Below are 15,853 nucleotides of genomic sequence, written 5' to 3'. Positions count from 1 at the left end.
GTATTACACAATAACACTCTTATCTTTCAACCCCTGGTATAGCCTCCATAGTATTACACAATAACACTCTTATCTTTCAACCCCTGGTATAGCCTCCATAGTATTACACAATAACAATCTTAGTTGTGAAATCATCAAATGGATGAGGTGACCAATTGTATTTAGCTTGATTTGATTGGACATATTCCTTTATTTGTGACCCCATGGTGGACCAACTTTTGCTGACGCTTTTCTACACCAAATGATGTGTAGTTGGGAGCTGTTCCAGACAGAGAGACATGCTGTTCTGGGGTTTTTACTTGTATTGCTAATGCTCACACACTGCCATCCTGTATTAAATAAACACACTTATCTGTTCACTCTCATGTGTTATGTGTCTTGTCTCAGTCCCATACATCTACAGAGTTTTACACTGCTGAAGAGAAGGTACCAGGTTTCATGTGGGATGTGTCTTGTCTCAGTCCCATACATCTACAGAGTTTTACACTGCTGAAGAGAAGCTACCAGGTTTCATGTGGGATGTGAAAGTCAGCAGAGTGATGTTCAAGACAGGAGGTGGGATGACTTAGCCATCAACCCCCCACACTGAGGAGTCATACTGAATGTGTTCCTGTAACCAACTCATGTCGGGGTTTTTAACTGTAGTAACTGGTGATATTCTATAGAGGTTATTTTCTTTTTATGAATTTATTTCCACCATAAAAAACAACCTGCATAGACTTGATGTCATGGTGACACGTATAAAGGGAAATCCAAACCACAAAACAATGCCAAGTACAAAGTAGTCAAATTAGATTTAAAACTCAACTAACAGCCTAAAGATAGAGGACATGACATTACACTCAGTTCCCAGCCTGCAGAAGATCATAGAAACTGTTGTTGGTTACTCCGGAAGGTTGAATTGGTTGATCTTGAATCTCGTCATAGAGATGAGTCTGCGAAGAAAAGAAGGAATGTGTAAAACCAGTTGAATTTAGTTCACCAACATGGTGAAAGGATTAGAAGACATTTAGTCAAATTTGATGTGACGTTGTAGGCATACTCAATTGGGCTTCACTTGTTAGTGAATTACATAGTTGTGTTTTATTGAATCCTTACCATTGCAACAGTTGTCTGCTGTTCTTCTCCTTCTATAGGCAAAGAGGGACAAATGTCAGATTTATTTCACATGAATTTAATTCCGATGATATGGCTTTCTTTTTCACTGCGGTTCATTACTGTAGGTTTCATCAAGGATGCAACATCCAAATTGCAGTTTTGTAAAACACACACAATCTAACCAGTGAACAAATACGTACGAGCAGCACTTCCCTTGCCCTGCCTCTTCCAATACACGCCCCCTCCAACAGCACAGAGCAGCAGTAGCAGAAGGACTGACCATCCCACTGCAGGTAGAACACGACCTATTTGCAAAGACGTATAAAGTCACAGATACTGTATTACAACTCAATATCTTATCACAACATCCCAGTAATGAAAGAATACAGCCTCAACACAGATCATGGCTATGCATTGTTCCAAACTACTTTCAAAAGTCTTACCTCTCTGGATGGTCCACTCCTTTACAGCCATTTCAACCCCCTCTCTGAGCACGGCGCAGGCTATCTTCTCTGTGCCCTGGCGGTCAGGGAGGAAGAGTTTGGAGATGAGGGTGTTGTTATGTCCTATAGGGCCACTCTGCAACCCATCTTGGCCACTGTGAATCCAGGATAAATTGAAGTCTCCACAATCTTCCACACAGGTGAGTGAGCAGGTCAGGGTGAGATTGTTTCCGTCTGTGGTAGCATGCTCTGCAGATACTGAGTAGAACAACAAGAAGATCTACTTGATATCAGGACAAAGCAGTGATGTACTTTGTGCCGTTACCCTAATTTACTAAGTTTATACATAGTGTAAGGCACTTATTTATGTCTCAATGGTACAACCCATTGACACTCACCATCCAGAGTGTGTAGTAAGATTCTGTTCTGTTGCGAGCAGTTGTAGAGCCCAGAATGCAGTGTTTTCACATTGCTGATGACCAAAGACCCGTCTTGGCTGATGTGAGATGCAGGAAGGTGACCCTGAGTTCCAGCTGAGACATCGCCTGACCGAGACAGACTGGACAGTGACCTTTGACCCAGAGTCCACTGGAATCTGCTGCCCACCTCGAGAGAGGAGTGGGTGGCACAGGGAAGTGATACTGACTCACCCACTGCGACAAACACTTCCTCTATACCTCCTGAAAGAGAGAGAGAGGGGGGGAGAGAGAGAGAGAGGAGGGAGGGAGGGGAATTTGGTTGCAATATACTACTGTGTTAATGCAAATATGATGCAATAATACATAGTTCCAAACGTACCTGTAATTTCTGTGGTATAGCTGAGGGACGTCTTCACAACCTCTCCTTCAATCAGTTGACACCGCCACTTCCTGTGATGGTCTGTCTTCCTGACACCTCGGATGGTCAGCGTAGAGAGGCAAGCAGATGAACGTTCGGTTTGAAATCTCTCTCCCTGTAGCACTGTATTGGCCTCATTCAGCCAATTCAGCTTTATTTCACTTTGGTTGCATTGTGGGACAAGGCCTGAGAATATATTCAGGTAACATTGGAGCTTGATATCCATCTCTGGTGCTGTATTGGTGTCTGTTGCCAGAGTAACTGGTAAAAAAAATGTAAATAATGGTGACAACACTCACTCAGAAATAGTGTGTATAAAGACGGACAATTTAGGTTGATCATAAATGGTAACATACTGTTGAGAAGCTGAAGAGAAACACTTGAACTGGTATCCCCATCTTCACAGGTGTAAAGTCTTCCATCATCTATTTCAAGAGGTTGAATATGTAGAGAGCAGTCATGTCCCACTTTCAGTCGACTGGCTCTTCCTGAGTTTGGACCATCCGTTTTCACCTTGCCTGATAGTTCTAATTGGTTAGGAAACCCATCTTTCACTATACTCCAGGTAACAGAGGAGCAGGAATTGATGTAGGATGTACCACATGGTAAACTCACACTGTCTCCAATTGAAGCAAAGATTCTTGTGGGCCTATGGTCTTTTGAATAGTGTAAAAACAAGTGTTACAACATTTCTCATAACAAAATTAATAGGGAATCAATAAATATTTTATTTAAAATATGTTTAAAAAAAATATAATGTTAAAGGAATCTTATTTACCAGATGACTGGAGTCCAAGTCTAGTCTGTAAAAGCATAGAGAGACACAGTTTTAAGTACAGACACATCTCTCCGTCTTGTGATTCTCTTTTGACAGTTTGTGTTGTCATTCAGGAAATTACAAGTTCTCACTCATCTTCTCTTTTTTCACCAACTTCTAGAAATACCAGCCATCATGCCCTGGTATTTTTTAACCAAGTAGGCCTGATTTTTTTGCTCTTCCCCTTTCCATTCAGTTCTATTTGAAATCTTATGTTTTATAACCTAGCCTACAAACACAAGACTGTATGAGGTGAAAATAATTAACGAATTGAGATAAACCATGCAGAAAATTATGGCATTTCCCACCAAACGGATGTTATATAAATTCCATGACTGTAAAGAATATTCTACTATTCTCCCATATTACATTTATTAGATTTATTTAAAAAATTCAGCCTGCTCATTGATTGATTTATTGAATTAAATCAGCATAGCAGGAAGAGGCTACATGTTTTGAATGGGGCCAAGAGTTCAACTGTTTCCCTAGCGATCATACAGCAACATTCCAAAATGTATGTCATAATGACAGGGTCGCGCTGTTGGCTACGGTTGTACCTATATGACGTCACCGTTTATCAACGCGGAAAAGACGTCCAGATGTTCGGATTGAACAAAGCTAAACTGGGCCTTGAACATAAACCCGTGCGCGGCCATTTAGAGTCAAACGCTCCGTTTCTTCGTGCAAGGTCATGAAAATGAAAGGAACCAGTAAAAGGGCGGAAGAGAAGGGTGAGTTATTCTAACCATCTCAACAATTTCAGTATAGGCAGTCACTCATCAATATTCAGTGTTGGAAAAAGTACCCAACTGTCATACTTGAGTATAATACCATAATATATCAAAAGTGAAAGCCACCCAGGAAATTACTATTTAAATTGACTTAAGTATCTAAAGTAAATATAATTTCTAACATATACCTAAGTATCAAAAGTAAAAGTATAAACCATTTAAAATTCCTTGTATTAAGCGAACCAGATGGCATCATTTTCTTGTTTTTTTCAATTTAAGGATAGCCAGGGGCACACTCCAACACTCAGACATAATTTACAAACAAAGCATGTGTGTTTAGTGAGTCCTCCAGATCAGAGGCAGTAGGATGACCAGGGATGTTCTCTGTTTAGTGAGTCCCCCAGATCAGAGGCAGTAGGATGACCAGGGATGTTCTCTGTTTAGTGAGTCCCCCAGATCAGAGGCAGTAGGGATGACCAGGGATGTTCTCTGTTTAGTGAGTCCCCCAGATCAGAGGCAGTAGGGATTACCAGGGATGTTCTCTGTTTAGTGAGTCCCCCAGATCAGAGGCAGTAGGGATGACCAGGGATGTTCTCTGTTTAGTGAGTCCATCAGATCAGAGGCAGTAGGATGACCAGGGATGTTCTCTGTTTAGTGAGTCCCCCAGATCAGAGGCAGTAGGGATGGCCAGGGATGTTCTCTGTTTAGTGAGTCCCCCAGATCAGAGGCAGTAGGGATGACCAGGGATGTTCTCTGTTTAGTGAGTCCTCCAGATCAGAGGCAGTAGGGATGACCAGGGATGTTCTCTGTTTAGTGAGTCCATCAGATCAGAGGCAGTAGGGATGACCAGGGATGTTCTCTGTTTAGTGAGTCCATCAGATCAGAGGCAGTAGGGATGACCAGGGATGTTCTCTGTTTAGTGAGTCCATCAGATCAGAGGCAGTAGGGATGACCAGGGATGTTCTCTGTTTAGTGAGTCCCCCAGATCAGAGGCAGTAGGGATGACCAGGGATGTTCTCTGTTTAGTGAGTCCATCAGATCAGAGGCAGTAGGGATGACCAGGGATGTTCTCTGTTTAGTGAGTCCATCAGATCAGAGGCAGTAGGGATGACCAGGGATGTTCTCTTGATAAGTGCTTGAATTGGACCATTTTCTGTACTACTAATCATTCAAAATGTAACGAGTACTTTTGGGTGTCAGGGGAAATGTATGGTGTTAAAAGTACATTATTTTCTTGAGGAATGTAGGGAAGTAAAAGTACAAGTTTTCAAAAATATAAATAGTAACATAAAGTGCAGATACCCCAAAAAACGACGTAAGAAGTACTTTCTAGTATTTTTACTTAAGTACTTTACACCCCTGTCAATATTTGAAATTCTTTTGTCAAACCAAAGCCAATGTTGTTGGCCTTCTCGTTTTTGCAGTTACAGTAGACCTACATCAACAGTGAAAACTGCTGCAAAAGTAAAAGTCCTTTGACCAATTTTCCGTCCGAAAGAACCCTGTGTGCTGAATCTGTTCTCTTTCATTTCAGGCTATGCCGCTCCCTATGATCCATTCTTCAGTGGACCAGTACGAAAGAGGTTTGTGCAGACTCATCATTGGTTGTTTTCCTTCATTCAATCTCGATTTCCATTTGGACTATTTATGGTTTGCGTCCCAAATAGCAACCTATTCCCTACACTAGGGCAGTACCTTTATCCAGGGTCTGTATAGGTTGAAAGTTGGGACATATACATACCATTTGTATTTTTTTCTAGCATAGATTTTTTTTAATGCACTGCTAAAATCACAGCATATGCAGAAGCACACATACAAAATCATGCTCACATTACATCTTAGATTTGTGTACAACTCTTTTGAAAGCGGACATGCTAGCTAGCTGTCATGTGGATTAAGTCCACCTTGTTCAAGCATATGAATCAGCTGATTTCATTTCTTTGTGTCATTTCAGGAGCTGCACAGATCTGATCTGCTGCATACTGTTCTTGGCTGTCATAGCTGGTTACATGGTCATGGGAGTTCTGGGTAGGGAAGTCTTCATCATCGTTTGAAGATGGCATGACTGTCATCATATGATATCTGTTTTATCCCTTGCTCATCTAAAAAGGCAGTATCTGATTGTCAATGTCAACATGACAATGAGAGAGATGATTCCCCTGTATACTGTTCGGCCATCTTTTAGTGTACAGCACAGTAGGCCTAGCTACATCGACCGAACCACTCTGAAATTAAACCCCTGTCATGGAAGTGTGTGATATGATTTCCTCTGGTTCTTTCTCTCTCCCTCCATCAGCCTGGTTGTTTGGAGACCCTCGCCATGTTCTCTTCCCCAGGAACTCCACCGGAATGTTCTGTGGCGTGGGAATGAATAGGTGAGTAGCCTATAAAAAACAAAAAGTCACAAAAAGTGCAAGATAGTGGCTCATCCTCCTTGGCCTAGCTTTGTGTAGCTTAAGAAGACTGAGAATGTTGAGTGAAGGATAATGGGATGTCACAGTATGTTATGTCTATCTAGCTATAGGTCCTATGTTACTGTATGTCTACCTAGTTATAGGTCCTATGTTACTGTATGTCTACCTAGTTATAGGTCCTATGTTATGTCTATCTAGTTATAGGTCCTATGTTACTGTATGTCTACCTAGTTATAGGCCCTATGTTACTGTATGTCTACCTAGTTATAGGTCCTATGTTATGTCTACCTAGTTATAGGTCCTATGTTACTGTATGTCTACCTAGTTATAGGTCCTATGTTACTGTATGTCTACCTAGTTATAGGTCCTATGTTATGTCTACCTAGTTATAGGTCCTATGTTACTGTATGTCTACCTAGTTATAGGTCCTATGTTATGTCTACCTAGTTATAGGTCCTATGTTACTGTATGTCTACCTAGTTATAGGTCCTATGTTACTGTATGTCTACCTAGTTATAGGTCCTATGTTACTGTATGTCTACCTAGTTATAGGTCCTATGTTACTGTATGTCTACCTAGTTATAGGTCCTATATTACTGTATGTCTACCTAGTTATAGGTCCTATGTTATGTCTACCTAGTTATAGGTCCTATATTACTGTATGTCTACCTAGTTATAGTTCCTATGTTACTATATGTCTACCTAGTTATAGGTCCTATGTTATGTCTACCTAGTTATAGGTCCTATGTTACTATATGTCTACCTAGTTATAGGTCCTATGTTATGTCTACCTAGTTATAGGTCCTATGTTACTGTATGTCTACCTAGTTATAGGTCCTATGTTACTGTATGTCTACCTAGTTATGGGTCCTATGTTATGTCTATCTAGTTATAGGTCCTATGTTACTGTATGTCTACCTAGTTATAGGTCCTATGTTATGTCTACCCAGTTATAGGTCCTATGTTACTGTATGTCTACCTAGTTATAGGTCCTATGTTATGTCTACCTAGTTATTGTTCCTATGTTACTATATGTCTACCTAGTTATAGGTCCTATGTTATGTCTACCTAGTTATTGTTCCTATGTTACTATATGTCTACCTAGTTATAGGTCCTATGTTACTGTATGTCTACCTAGTTATAGGTCCTATGTTATGTCTACCCAGTTATAGGTCCTATGTTACTGTATGTCTACCTAGTTATAGGTCCTATGTTATGTCTACCTAGTTATTGTTCCTATGTTACTATATGTCTACCTAGTTATAGGTCCTATGTTATGTCTACCTAGTTATTGTTCCTATGTTACTATATGTCTACCTAGTTATAGGTCCTATGTTACTGTATGTCTACCTAGTTATAGGTCCTATGCTATGTCTACCTAGTTATAGGTTCTATGTTACTGTATGTCTACCTAGTTATAGGTCCTATGTTACTGTATGTCTACCTAGTTATAGGTCCTATGTTACTGTATGTCTACCTAGTTATAGGTCCTATGTTACTGTATGTCTACCTAGTTATAGGTCCTATGTTACTGTATGTCTACCTAGTTATAGGTTCTATGTTACTGTATGTCTACCTAGTTATAGGTCCTATGTTACTGTATGTCTACCTAGTTATAGGTCCTATGTTACTGTATGTCTACCTAGTTATAGGTCCTATGTTATGTCTACCTAGTTATAGGTCCTATGTTACTGTATGTCTACCTAGTTATAGGTCCTATATTACTGTATGTCTACCTAGTTATAGGTCCTATGTTATGTCTACCTAGTTATAGGTCCTATGTTACTGTATGTCTACCTAGTTATAGGTCCTATGTTACTGTATGTCTACCTAGGTATAGGTCCTATGTTACTGTATGTCTACCTAGTTATAGGTCCTATGTTATGTCTACCTAGTTATTGTTCCTATGTTACTATATGTCTACCTAGTTATAGGTCCTATGTTACTGTATGTCTACCTAGTTATAGGTCCTATATTACTGTATGTCTACCTAGTTATAGGTCCTATGTTATGTCTACCTAGTTATAGGTCCTATATTACTGTATGTCTACCTAGTTATAGGTCCTATGTTATGTCTACCTAGTTATAGGTCCTATATTACTGTATGTCTACCTAGTTATAGGTCCTATGTTATGTCTACCTAGTTATAGGTCCTATGTTACTGTATGTCTACCTAGTTATAGGTCCTATGTTACTGTATGTCTACCTAGTTATAGGTTCTATGTTACTGTATGTCTACCTAGTTATAGGTCCTATGTTACTGTATGTCTACCTAGTTATAGGTCCTATGTTACTGTATGTCTACCTAGTTATAGGTCCTATGTTATGTCTACCTAGTTATAGGTCCTATGTTACTGTATGTCTACCTAGTTATAGGTCCTATGTTACTGTATGTCTACCTAGTTATAGGTCCTATGTTATGTCTACCTAGTTATTGTTCCTATGTTACTATATGTCTACCTAGTTATAGGTCCTATGTTACTGTATGTCTACCTAGTTATAGGTCCTATATTACTGTATGTCTACCTAGTTATAGGTCCTATGTTATGTCTACCTAGTTATAGGTCCTATATTACTGTATGTCTACCTAGTTATAGGTCCTATGTTATGTCTACCTAGTTATAGGTCCTATGTTACTGTATGTCTACCTAGTTATAGGTCCTATGTTATGTCTACCCAGTTATAGGTCCTATGTTACTGTATGTCTACCTAGTTATAGGTCCTATGTTATGTCTACCTAGTTATTGTTCCTATGTTACTATATGTCTACCTAGTTATAGGTCCTATGTTATGTCTACCTAGTTATTGTTCCTATGTTACTATATGTCTACCTAGTTATAGGTCCTATGTTACTGTATGTCTACCTAGTTATAGGTCCTATGCTATGTCTACCTAGTTATAGGTTCTATGTTACTGTATGTCTACCTAGTTATAGGTCCTATGTTACTGTATGTCTACCTAGTTATAGGTCCTATGTTACTGTATGTCTACCTAGTTATAGGTCCTATGTTACTGTATGTCTACCTAGTTATAGGTCCTATGTTACTGTATGTCTACCTAGTTATAGGTTCTATGTTACTGTATGTCTACCTAGTTATAGGTCCTATGTTACTGTATGTCTACCTAGTTATAGGTCCTATGTTACTGTATGTCTACCTAGTTATAGGTCCTATGTTATGTCTACCTAGTTATAGGTCCTATTTTACTGTATGTCTACCTAGTTATAGGTCCTATATTACTGTATGTCTACCTAGTTATAGGTCCTATGTTATGTCTACCTAGTTATAGGTCCTATGTTATGTCTACCTAGTTATAGGTCCTATATTACTGTATGTCTACCTAGTTATAGGTCCTATGTTATGTCTACCTAGTTATAGGTCCTATGTTACTGTATGTCTACCTAGTTATAGGTCCTATGTTACTGTATGTCTACCTAGTTATAGGTTCTATGTTACTGTATGTCTACCTAGTTATAGGTCCTATGTTACTGTATGTCTACCTAGTTATAGGTCCTATGTTACTGTATGTCTACCTAGTTATAGGTCCTATGTTATGTCTACCTAGTTATAGGTCCTATGTTACTGTATGTCTACCTAGTTATAGGTCCTATGTTACTGTATGTCTACCTAGTTATAGGTCCTATGTTATGTCTACCTAGTTATTGTTCCTATGTTACTATATGTCTACCTAGTTATAGGTCCTATGTTACTGTATGTCTACCTAGTTATAGGTCCTATATTACTGTATGTCTACCTAGTTATAGGTCCTATGTTATGTCTACCTAGTTATAGGTCCTATATTACTGTATGTCTACCTAGTTATAGGTCCTATGTTATGTCTACCTAGTTATAGGTCCTATGTTACTGTATGTCTACCTAGTTATAGGTCCTATGTTATGTCTACCCAGTTATAGGTCCTATGTTACTGTATGTCTACCTAGTTATAGGTCCTATGTTATGTCTACCTAGTTATTGTTCCTATGTTACTATATGTCTACCTAGTTATAGGTCCTATGTTATGTCTACCTAGTTATTGTTCCTATGTTACTATATGTCTACCTAGTTATAGGTCCTATGTTACTGTATGTCTACCTAGTTATAGGTCCTATGCTATGTCTACCTAGTTATAGGTTCTATGTTACTGTATGTCTACCTAGTTATAGGTCCTATGTTACTGTATGTCTACCTAGTTATAGGTCCTATGTTACTGTATGTCTACCTAGTTATAGGTTCTATGTTACTGTATGTCTACCTAGTTATAGGTCCTATGTTACTGTATGTCTACCTAGTTATAGGTCCTATGTTACTGTATGTCTACCTAGTTATAGGTCCTATGTTATGTCTACCTAGTTATAGGTCCTATTTTACTGTATGTCTACCTAGTTATAGGTCCTATATTACTGTATGTCTACCTAGTTATAGGTCCTATGTTATGTCTACCTAGTTATAGGTCCTATGTTACTGTATGTCTACCTAGTTATAGGTCCTATGTTACTGTATGTCTACCTAGTTATAGGTCCTATGTTATGTCTACCTAGTTATAGGTCCTATGTTACTGTATGTCTACCTAGTTATAGGTCCTATGTTACTGTATGTCTACCTAGTTATAGGTCCTATGTTACTGTATGTCTACCTAGTTATAGGTCCTATGTTATGTCTACCTAGTTATTGTTCCTATGTTACTATATGTCTACCTAGTTATAGGTCCTATGTTACTGTATGTCTACCTAGTTATAGGTCCTATATTACTGTATGTCTACCTAGTTATAGGTCCTATGTTATGTCTACCTAGTTATAGGTCCTATATTACTGTATGTCTACCTAGTTATAGGTCCTATGTTATGTCTACCTAGTTATAGGTCCTATATTACTGTATGTCTACCTAGTTATAGGTCCTATGTTATGTCTACCTAGTTATAGGTCCTATGTTACTGTATGTCTACCTAGTTATAGGTCCTATGTTACTGTATGTCTACCTAGTTATAGGTTCTATGTTACTGTATGTCTACCTAGTTATAGGTCCTATGTTACTGTATGTCTACCTAGTTATAGGTCCTATGTTACTGTATGTCTACCTAGTTATAGGTCCTATGTTATGTCTACCTAGTTATAGGTCCTATGTTACTGTATGTCTACCTAGTTATAGGTCCTATGTTACTGTATGTCTACCTAGTTATAGGTCCTATGTTATGTCTACCTAGTTATTGTTCCTATGTTACTATATGTCTACCTAGTTATAGGTCCTATGTTACTGTATGTCTACCTAGTTATAGGTCCTATATTACTGTATGTCTACCTAGTTATAGGTCCTATGTTATGTCTACCTAGTTATAGGTCCTATATTACTGTATGTCTACCTAGTTATAGGTCCTATGTTACTGTATGTCTACCTAGTTATAGGTTCTATGTTACTGTATGTCTACCTAGTTATAGGTCCTATGTTACTGTATGTCTACCTAGTTATAGGTCCTATGTTACTGTATGTCTACCTAGTTATAGGTCCTATGTTATGTCTACCTAGTTATAGGTCCTATGTTACTGTATGTCTACCTAGTTATAGGTCCTATGTTACTGTATGTCTACCTAGTTATAGGTCCTATGTTATGTCTACCTAGTTATTGTTCCTATGTTACTATATGTCTACCTAGTTATAGGTCCTATGTTACTGTATGTCTACCTAGTTATAGGTCCTATATTACTGTATGTCTACCTAGTTATAGGTCCTATGTTATGTCTACCTAGTTATAGGTCCTATATTACTGTATGTCTACCTAGTTATAGGTCCTATGTTATGTCTACCTAGTTATAGGTCCTATGTTACTGTATGTCTACCTAGTTATAGGTCCTATATTACTGTATGTCTACCTAGTTATAGGTCCTATGTTACTGTATGTCTACCTAGTTATAGGTCCTATGTTACTGTATGTCTACCTAGTTATAGTTCCTATGTTATGTCTACCTAGTTATAGGTCCTATGTTACTGTATGTCTACCTAGTTATAGGTCCTATGTTACTGTATGTCTACCTAGTTATAGGTCCTATGTTATGTCTACCTAGTTATAGGTCCTATGTTACTGTATGTCTACCTAGTTATAGGTCCTATGTTACTGTATGTCTACCTAGTCATAGGTCCTATGGTACTGTATGTCTACCTAGTTATAGGTCCTATGTTACTGTATGTCTACCTAGTTATAGGTCCTATGTTATGTCTACCTAGTTATAGGTCCTATGTTACTGTATGTCTACCTAGTTATAGTTCCTATGTTACTATATGTCTACCTAGTTATAGGTCCTATGTTACTGTATGTCTACCTAGTTATAGGTCCTATGGTACTGTATGTCTACCTAGTTATAGGTCCTATGTTACTGTATGTCTACCTAGTTATAGGTCCTATGTTATGTCTACCTAGTTATAGGTCCTATGTTACTATATGTCTACCTAGTTATAGGTCCTATGTTACTGTATGTCTACCTAGTTATAGTTCCTATGTTACTATATGTCTACCTAGTTATAGGTCCTATGTTACTGTATGTCTACCTAGTTATAGGTCCTATGTTACTGTATGTCTACCTAGTTATTGGTCCTATGTTACTGTATTAGTACCTAGCTACAGGCCAAGCATCAGAAATCATGGCTGAGTCCTAAACAGACCTATAAGGTGGTGCACTCTAAAGGGATATAGGGTGTCTGTCAGGATGCTGGAACAGTGGCCTGGATGTGCATTATGCTAACTCACTGAGTGTCTGAAAGAGATCAAGTTGAGACAACTCAGTCTTTGTTTTTAACTCTGTCTTGCCAGAGACCAGCCCAGGATGATCTATGTGGACATACTGAAGTGTGCCACGACCACCAAGGTGATGGCAGCAGCGCTCGGAGGCACACAGTGTCCCACCACACAGGTCAGACTCAAACTGTATCTGTACGATCACATCCTACCTGTCCCCGTCCGTTTGACCAGAGTCACATAGGACATATGACGTAACAGATAGGACATACTGCATAGGGTACAACATGTAGCTTAGGACACATACCACTTCATGTAATAGTCAACAGTATGGGGCCACATCATTTGGGGAATAGGGTTTCATTTGAGATTTGACCCACTCTCTCTCTTGATGGTTTCACTCACACTTTCGTTACCTGTGATACGTCAAATGTGAGACTGCGGGAAATCAAGGTTTGCCGTACACTAATGTCTGGTCCCTCCCATCTCTCTGTCCCTTCCTCTGCAGGTGTGTGTCCCTAAGTGTCCGTCTCACTTCTGGATGCTGTCTGCTGCTGCCTATGACCCCGACGCCAATCCCAAAGACTTCTTCCATCAGCAGTACTGTGACCACAGCCTCAACCTGACTACCACTACCTGGGTACAGGGCATTTTACACTGTTATCAATGTGCTTATAGAGACTGGAACTGGGTGTGTGGGACCATTAGTCCCAAGCATTCTGTCAAGCATAGCTACATTACAGTGTAGCTTATGTCTGTGTTTCATTCTGAGTTAAAGGGTTTGGTTGATTGGAAAACATTTTAATTTCAGGCATTGATTAGAAACAGATGTAGTTTCTACATGATTGCGTCTGTTAATACAGTGCTTCTGTATATTGGCCATCCTTCTAGTCATGTTTGGTCCTGTACTCTCTCTTTCAGACTGTCCAAGAGATCCTTGATGCAGAACTTTGTCCGTCCTTCCTTGTTCCAAGTAAATCAGGTGAAGTAGTTTAACATGGCATCCATCCTCACATCTACTGACAGGACTGTTAATGTGTACATTAAATAATAGTTCAATAAAATAAAAAGGATGTCTACATAATCATGGTACAGAGGATGAAGTGAAACAGCAGGAAACTGAGGTGAATCCACTCTGAACCTTTTCCTCACTCTACTCGTCCGTATGTTGTCGTTTGAATCACTACAGCTCTGGGGAGGTGTTTGCCCAGTCTACATGCTCTCAAAAGTGCTCCTTCCAACTTCACTCTGCCCGGAATGGCCTCCGTCAACGAGACAGTCAACAGCATCAGAAGCGCCATGGGGTTATCATTCATCCAATGAACTAATATTCCCCTGTAGATACTATATGTCTGTGTCCCAAATGGCACTCTTTTCCTTTTGTAGTGCACTATTTTTGACCAGGACCCATAGGGAATAAGGTGCCATTTGGGACACAGAATATGTGTAGCTAAACAGATCATCACTGTCTCCTAACCTACTATATCTTTCCATTATTCCAGCTCACTGATATCAGGCTTCAACAGAAAGGCCGTAGGAGTGAGGGTCTTTGAGGACTTTGCCTCCTCCTGGTACTGGATCTTACTGTAAGTCTGAGCTTCCAACTATCTCACAGTGGGTACATAGTACTACATAGAGCCATGGTACTACATAGAGCCATAGGACTACATAGAGCCATAGTACTACATAGAGCCATAGTACTACATAGAGCCATGGTACTACATAGAGCCATAGTACTACATAGAGCCATAGTACTACATAGAGCCATGGTACTACATAGAGCCATAGTACTACATAGAGCCATGATACTACATAGAGCCATAGTACTACATAGAGCCATAGTACTACATAGAGCCATAGTACTACATAGAGCCATGGTACTACATAGAGCCATAGTACTACATAGAGCCATAGTACTACATAGAGCCATGGTACTACATAGAGCCATAGTACTACATAGAGCCATAGTACTACATAGAGCCATGGTACTACATAGAGCCATAGTACTACATAGAGCCATGTTTACATGGAACTCTATTCCACATCAAGGAACTCAAGCAAGCAGTAAAATCTGATTTAAAAAAAACAGAGTGACTTACAGGAGCAATTAGGGTTACGTGTCATGCTCAAGGGAACAGCGGCAGATTTTCCCCTAGTCGGCTCTTAACCGCTAGGCTACCAGCCGCGCCAACCGTCAACAGCCAACCGGTACTAACGCTAGTAAACCAACCAACAGTAAATCTTGTCAGTCTACCAGCACCAACTAGTCCACTGGTGTTTTACACTGTATGTCTATACCATGCCTGAGCTGTCTCTGTTCCAATATCCACACTATCCTACCACTTAGTATGAAGCAATGTGTTGACCATGTATTAGAAGTGGTATGTCAGTATAGACATTGGATGTCTAGTTGTTTGCAGTGGTCTGGTGGTTGCTCTGGACAGTTGCTTGTCAACCAACCAACACTAATGCCAGTCAGTCAGAGTGTTTAGCATGCCCATACCATGCCTCAGCTGCTCTCCAACAGTTTGCTGCGTGCTGTGTTTGCAGTGGTCTGACGCTGGCTCTGCTAGTCAGTGTGGTGTTCCTGTTGCTGCTGAGGTACCTGGCCATTGTCCTGGTCTGGATTCTCATGGTGGGACTTCTGGTGGTGGGAGGCTACGGTAAGTCTGGCTCATATAGCCCTGCAGCCTGGCCTGGACTAGATTATGTGGATCATATGTAGGGATAAAGTGGTGGTGGTGTCTGTGTGTGTGTGTGTCTGCCTGCCTGTCTGTCTGTCTGTCTGT

The 15,853-nt window shown here is 39.7% G+C and overlaps 2 protein-coding genes across 2 annotated transcripts in view; one reads left to right on the top strand and one right to left on the bottom strand.

Annotated features, from left to right (window-relative positions):
- Positions 1–185: 185 nt before the first annotated feature.
- Positions 186–3,252, bottom strand: LOC118937651. The gene is made up of 8 exons (XM_036937281.1): positions 3,157–3,252; positions 2,735–3,034; positions 2,340–2,564; positions 1,940–2,221; positions 1,542–1,799; positions 1,299–1,403; positions 1,099–1,130; positions 186–935 (listed from the first exon to the last, which is right to left on the bottom strand). The coding sequence occupies exons 1-8, from the start codon at positions 3,221–3,223 to the stop codon at positions 843–845; spliced, it is 1,362 nt and encodes a 453-aa protein (XP_036793176.1). The 5' UTR covers positions 3,224–3,252; the 3' UTR covers positions 186–842.
- Positions 3,253–3,892: 640 nt separating this feature from the next.
- Positions 3,893–15,853, top strand: part of LOC110534035 (choline transporter-like protein 4) — a 22,506-nt gene continuing 10,545 nt past the window's right edge. Inside the window, exons 1-10 of the mRNA XM_036961573.1 lie at positions 3,893–3,926; positions 5,461–5,509; positions 5,881–5,954; positions 6,223–6,301; positions 13,140–13,239; positions 13,573–13,704; positions 13,986–14,046; positions 14,254–14,368; positions 14,567–14,650; positions 15,615–15,727. Coding sequence (XP_036817468.1) covers positions 3,893–3,926; positions 5,461–5,509; positions 5,881–5,954; positions 6,223–6,301; positions 13,140–13,239; positions 13,573–13,704; positions 13,986–14,046; positions 14,254–14,368; positions 14,567–14,650; positions 15,615–15,727 — 841 coding nt within the window. The remainder of the gene's footprint in view (positions 3,927–5,460; positions 5,510–5,880; positions 5,955–6,222; positions 6,302–13,139; positions 13,240–13,572; positions 13,705–13,985; positions 14,047–14,253; positions 14,369–14,566; positions 14,651–15,614; positions 15,728–15,853) is intronic.

This window comes from Oncorhynchus mykiss, chromosome 2 (genome assembly GCF_013265735.2).
Source record: "Oncorhynchus mykiss isolate Arlee chromosome 2, USDA_OmykA_1.1, whole genome shotgun sequence".
Lineage (NCBI taxonomy): Eukaryota > Metazoa > Chordata > Actinopteri > Salmoniformes > Salmonidae > Oncorhynchus > Oncorhynchus mykiss.
Note: the sequence above shows the minus strand (reverse complement) of the source record. Positions and strands in the feature narration are given on the sequence as shown.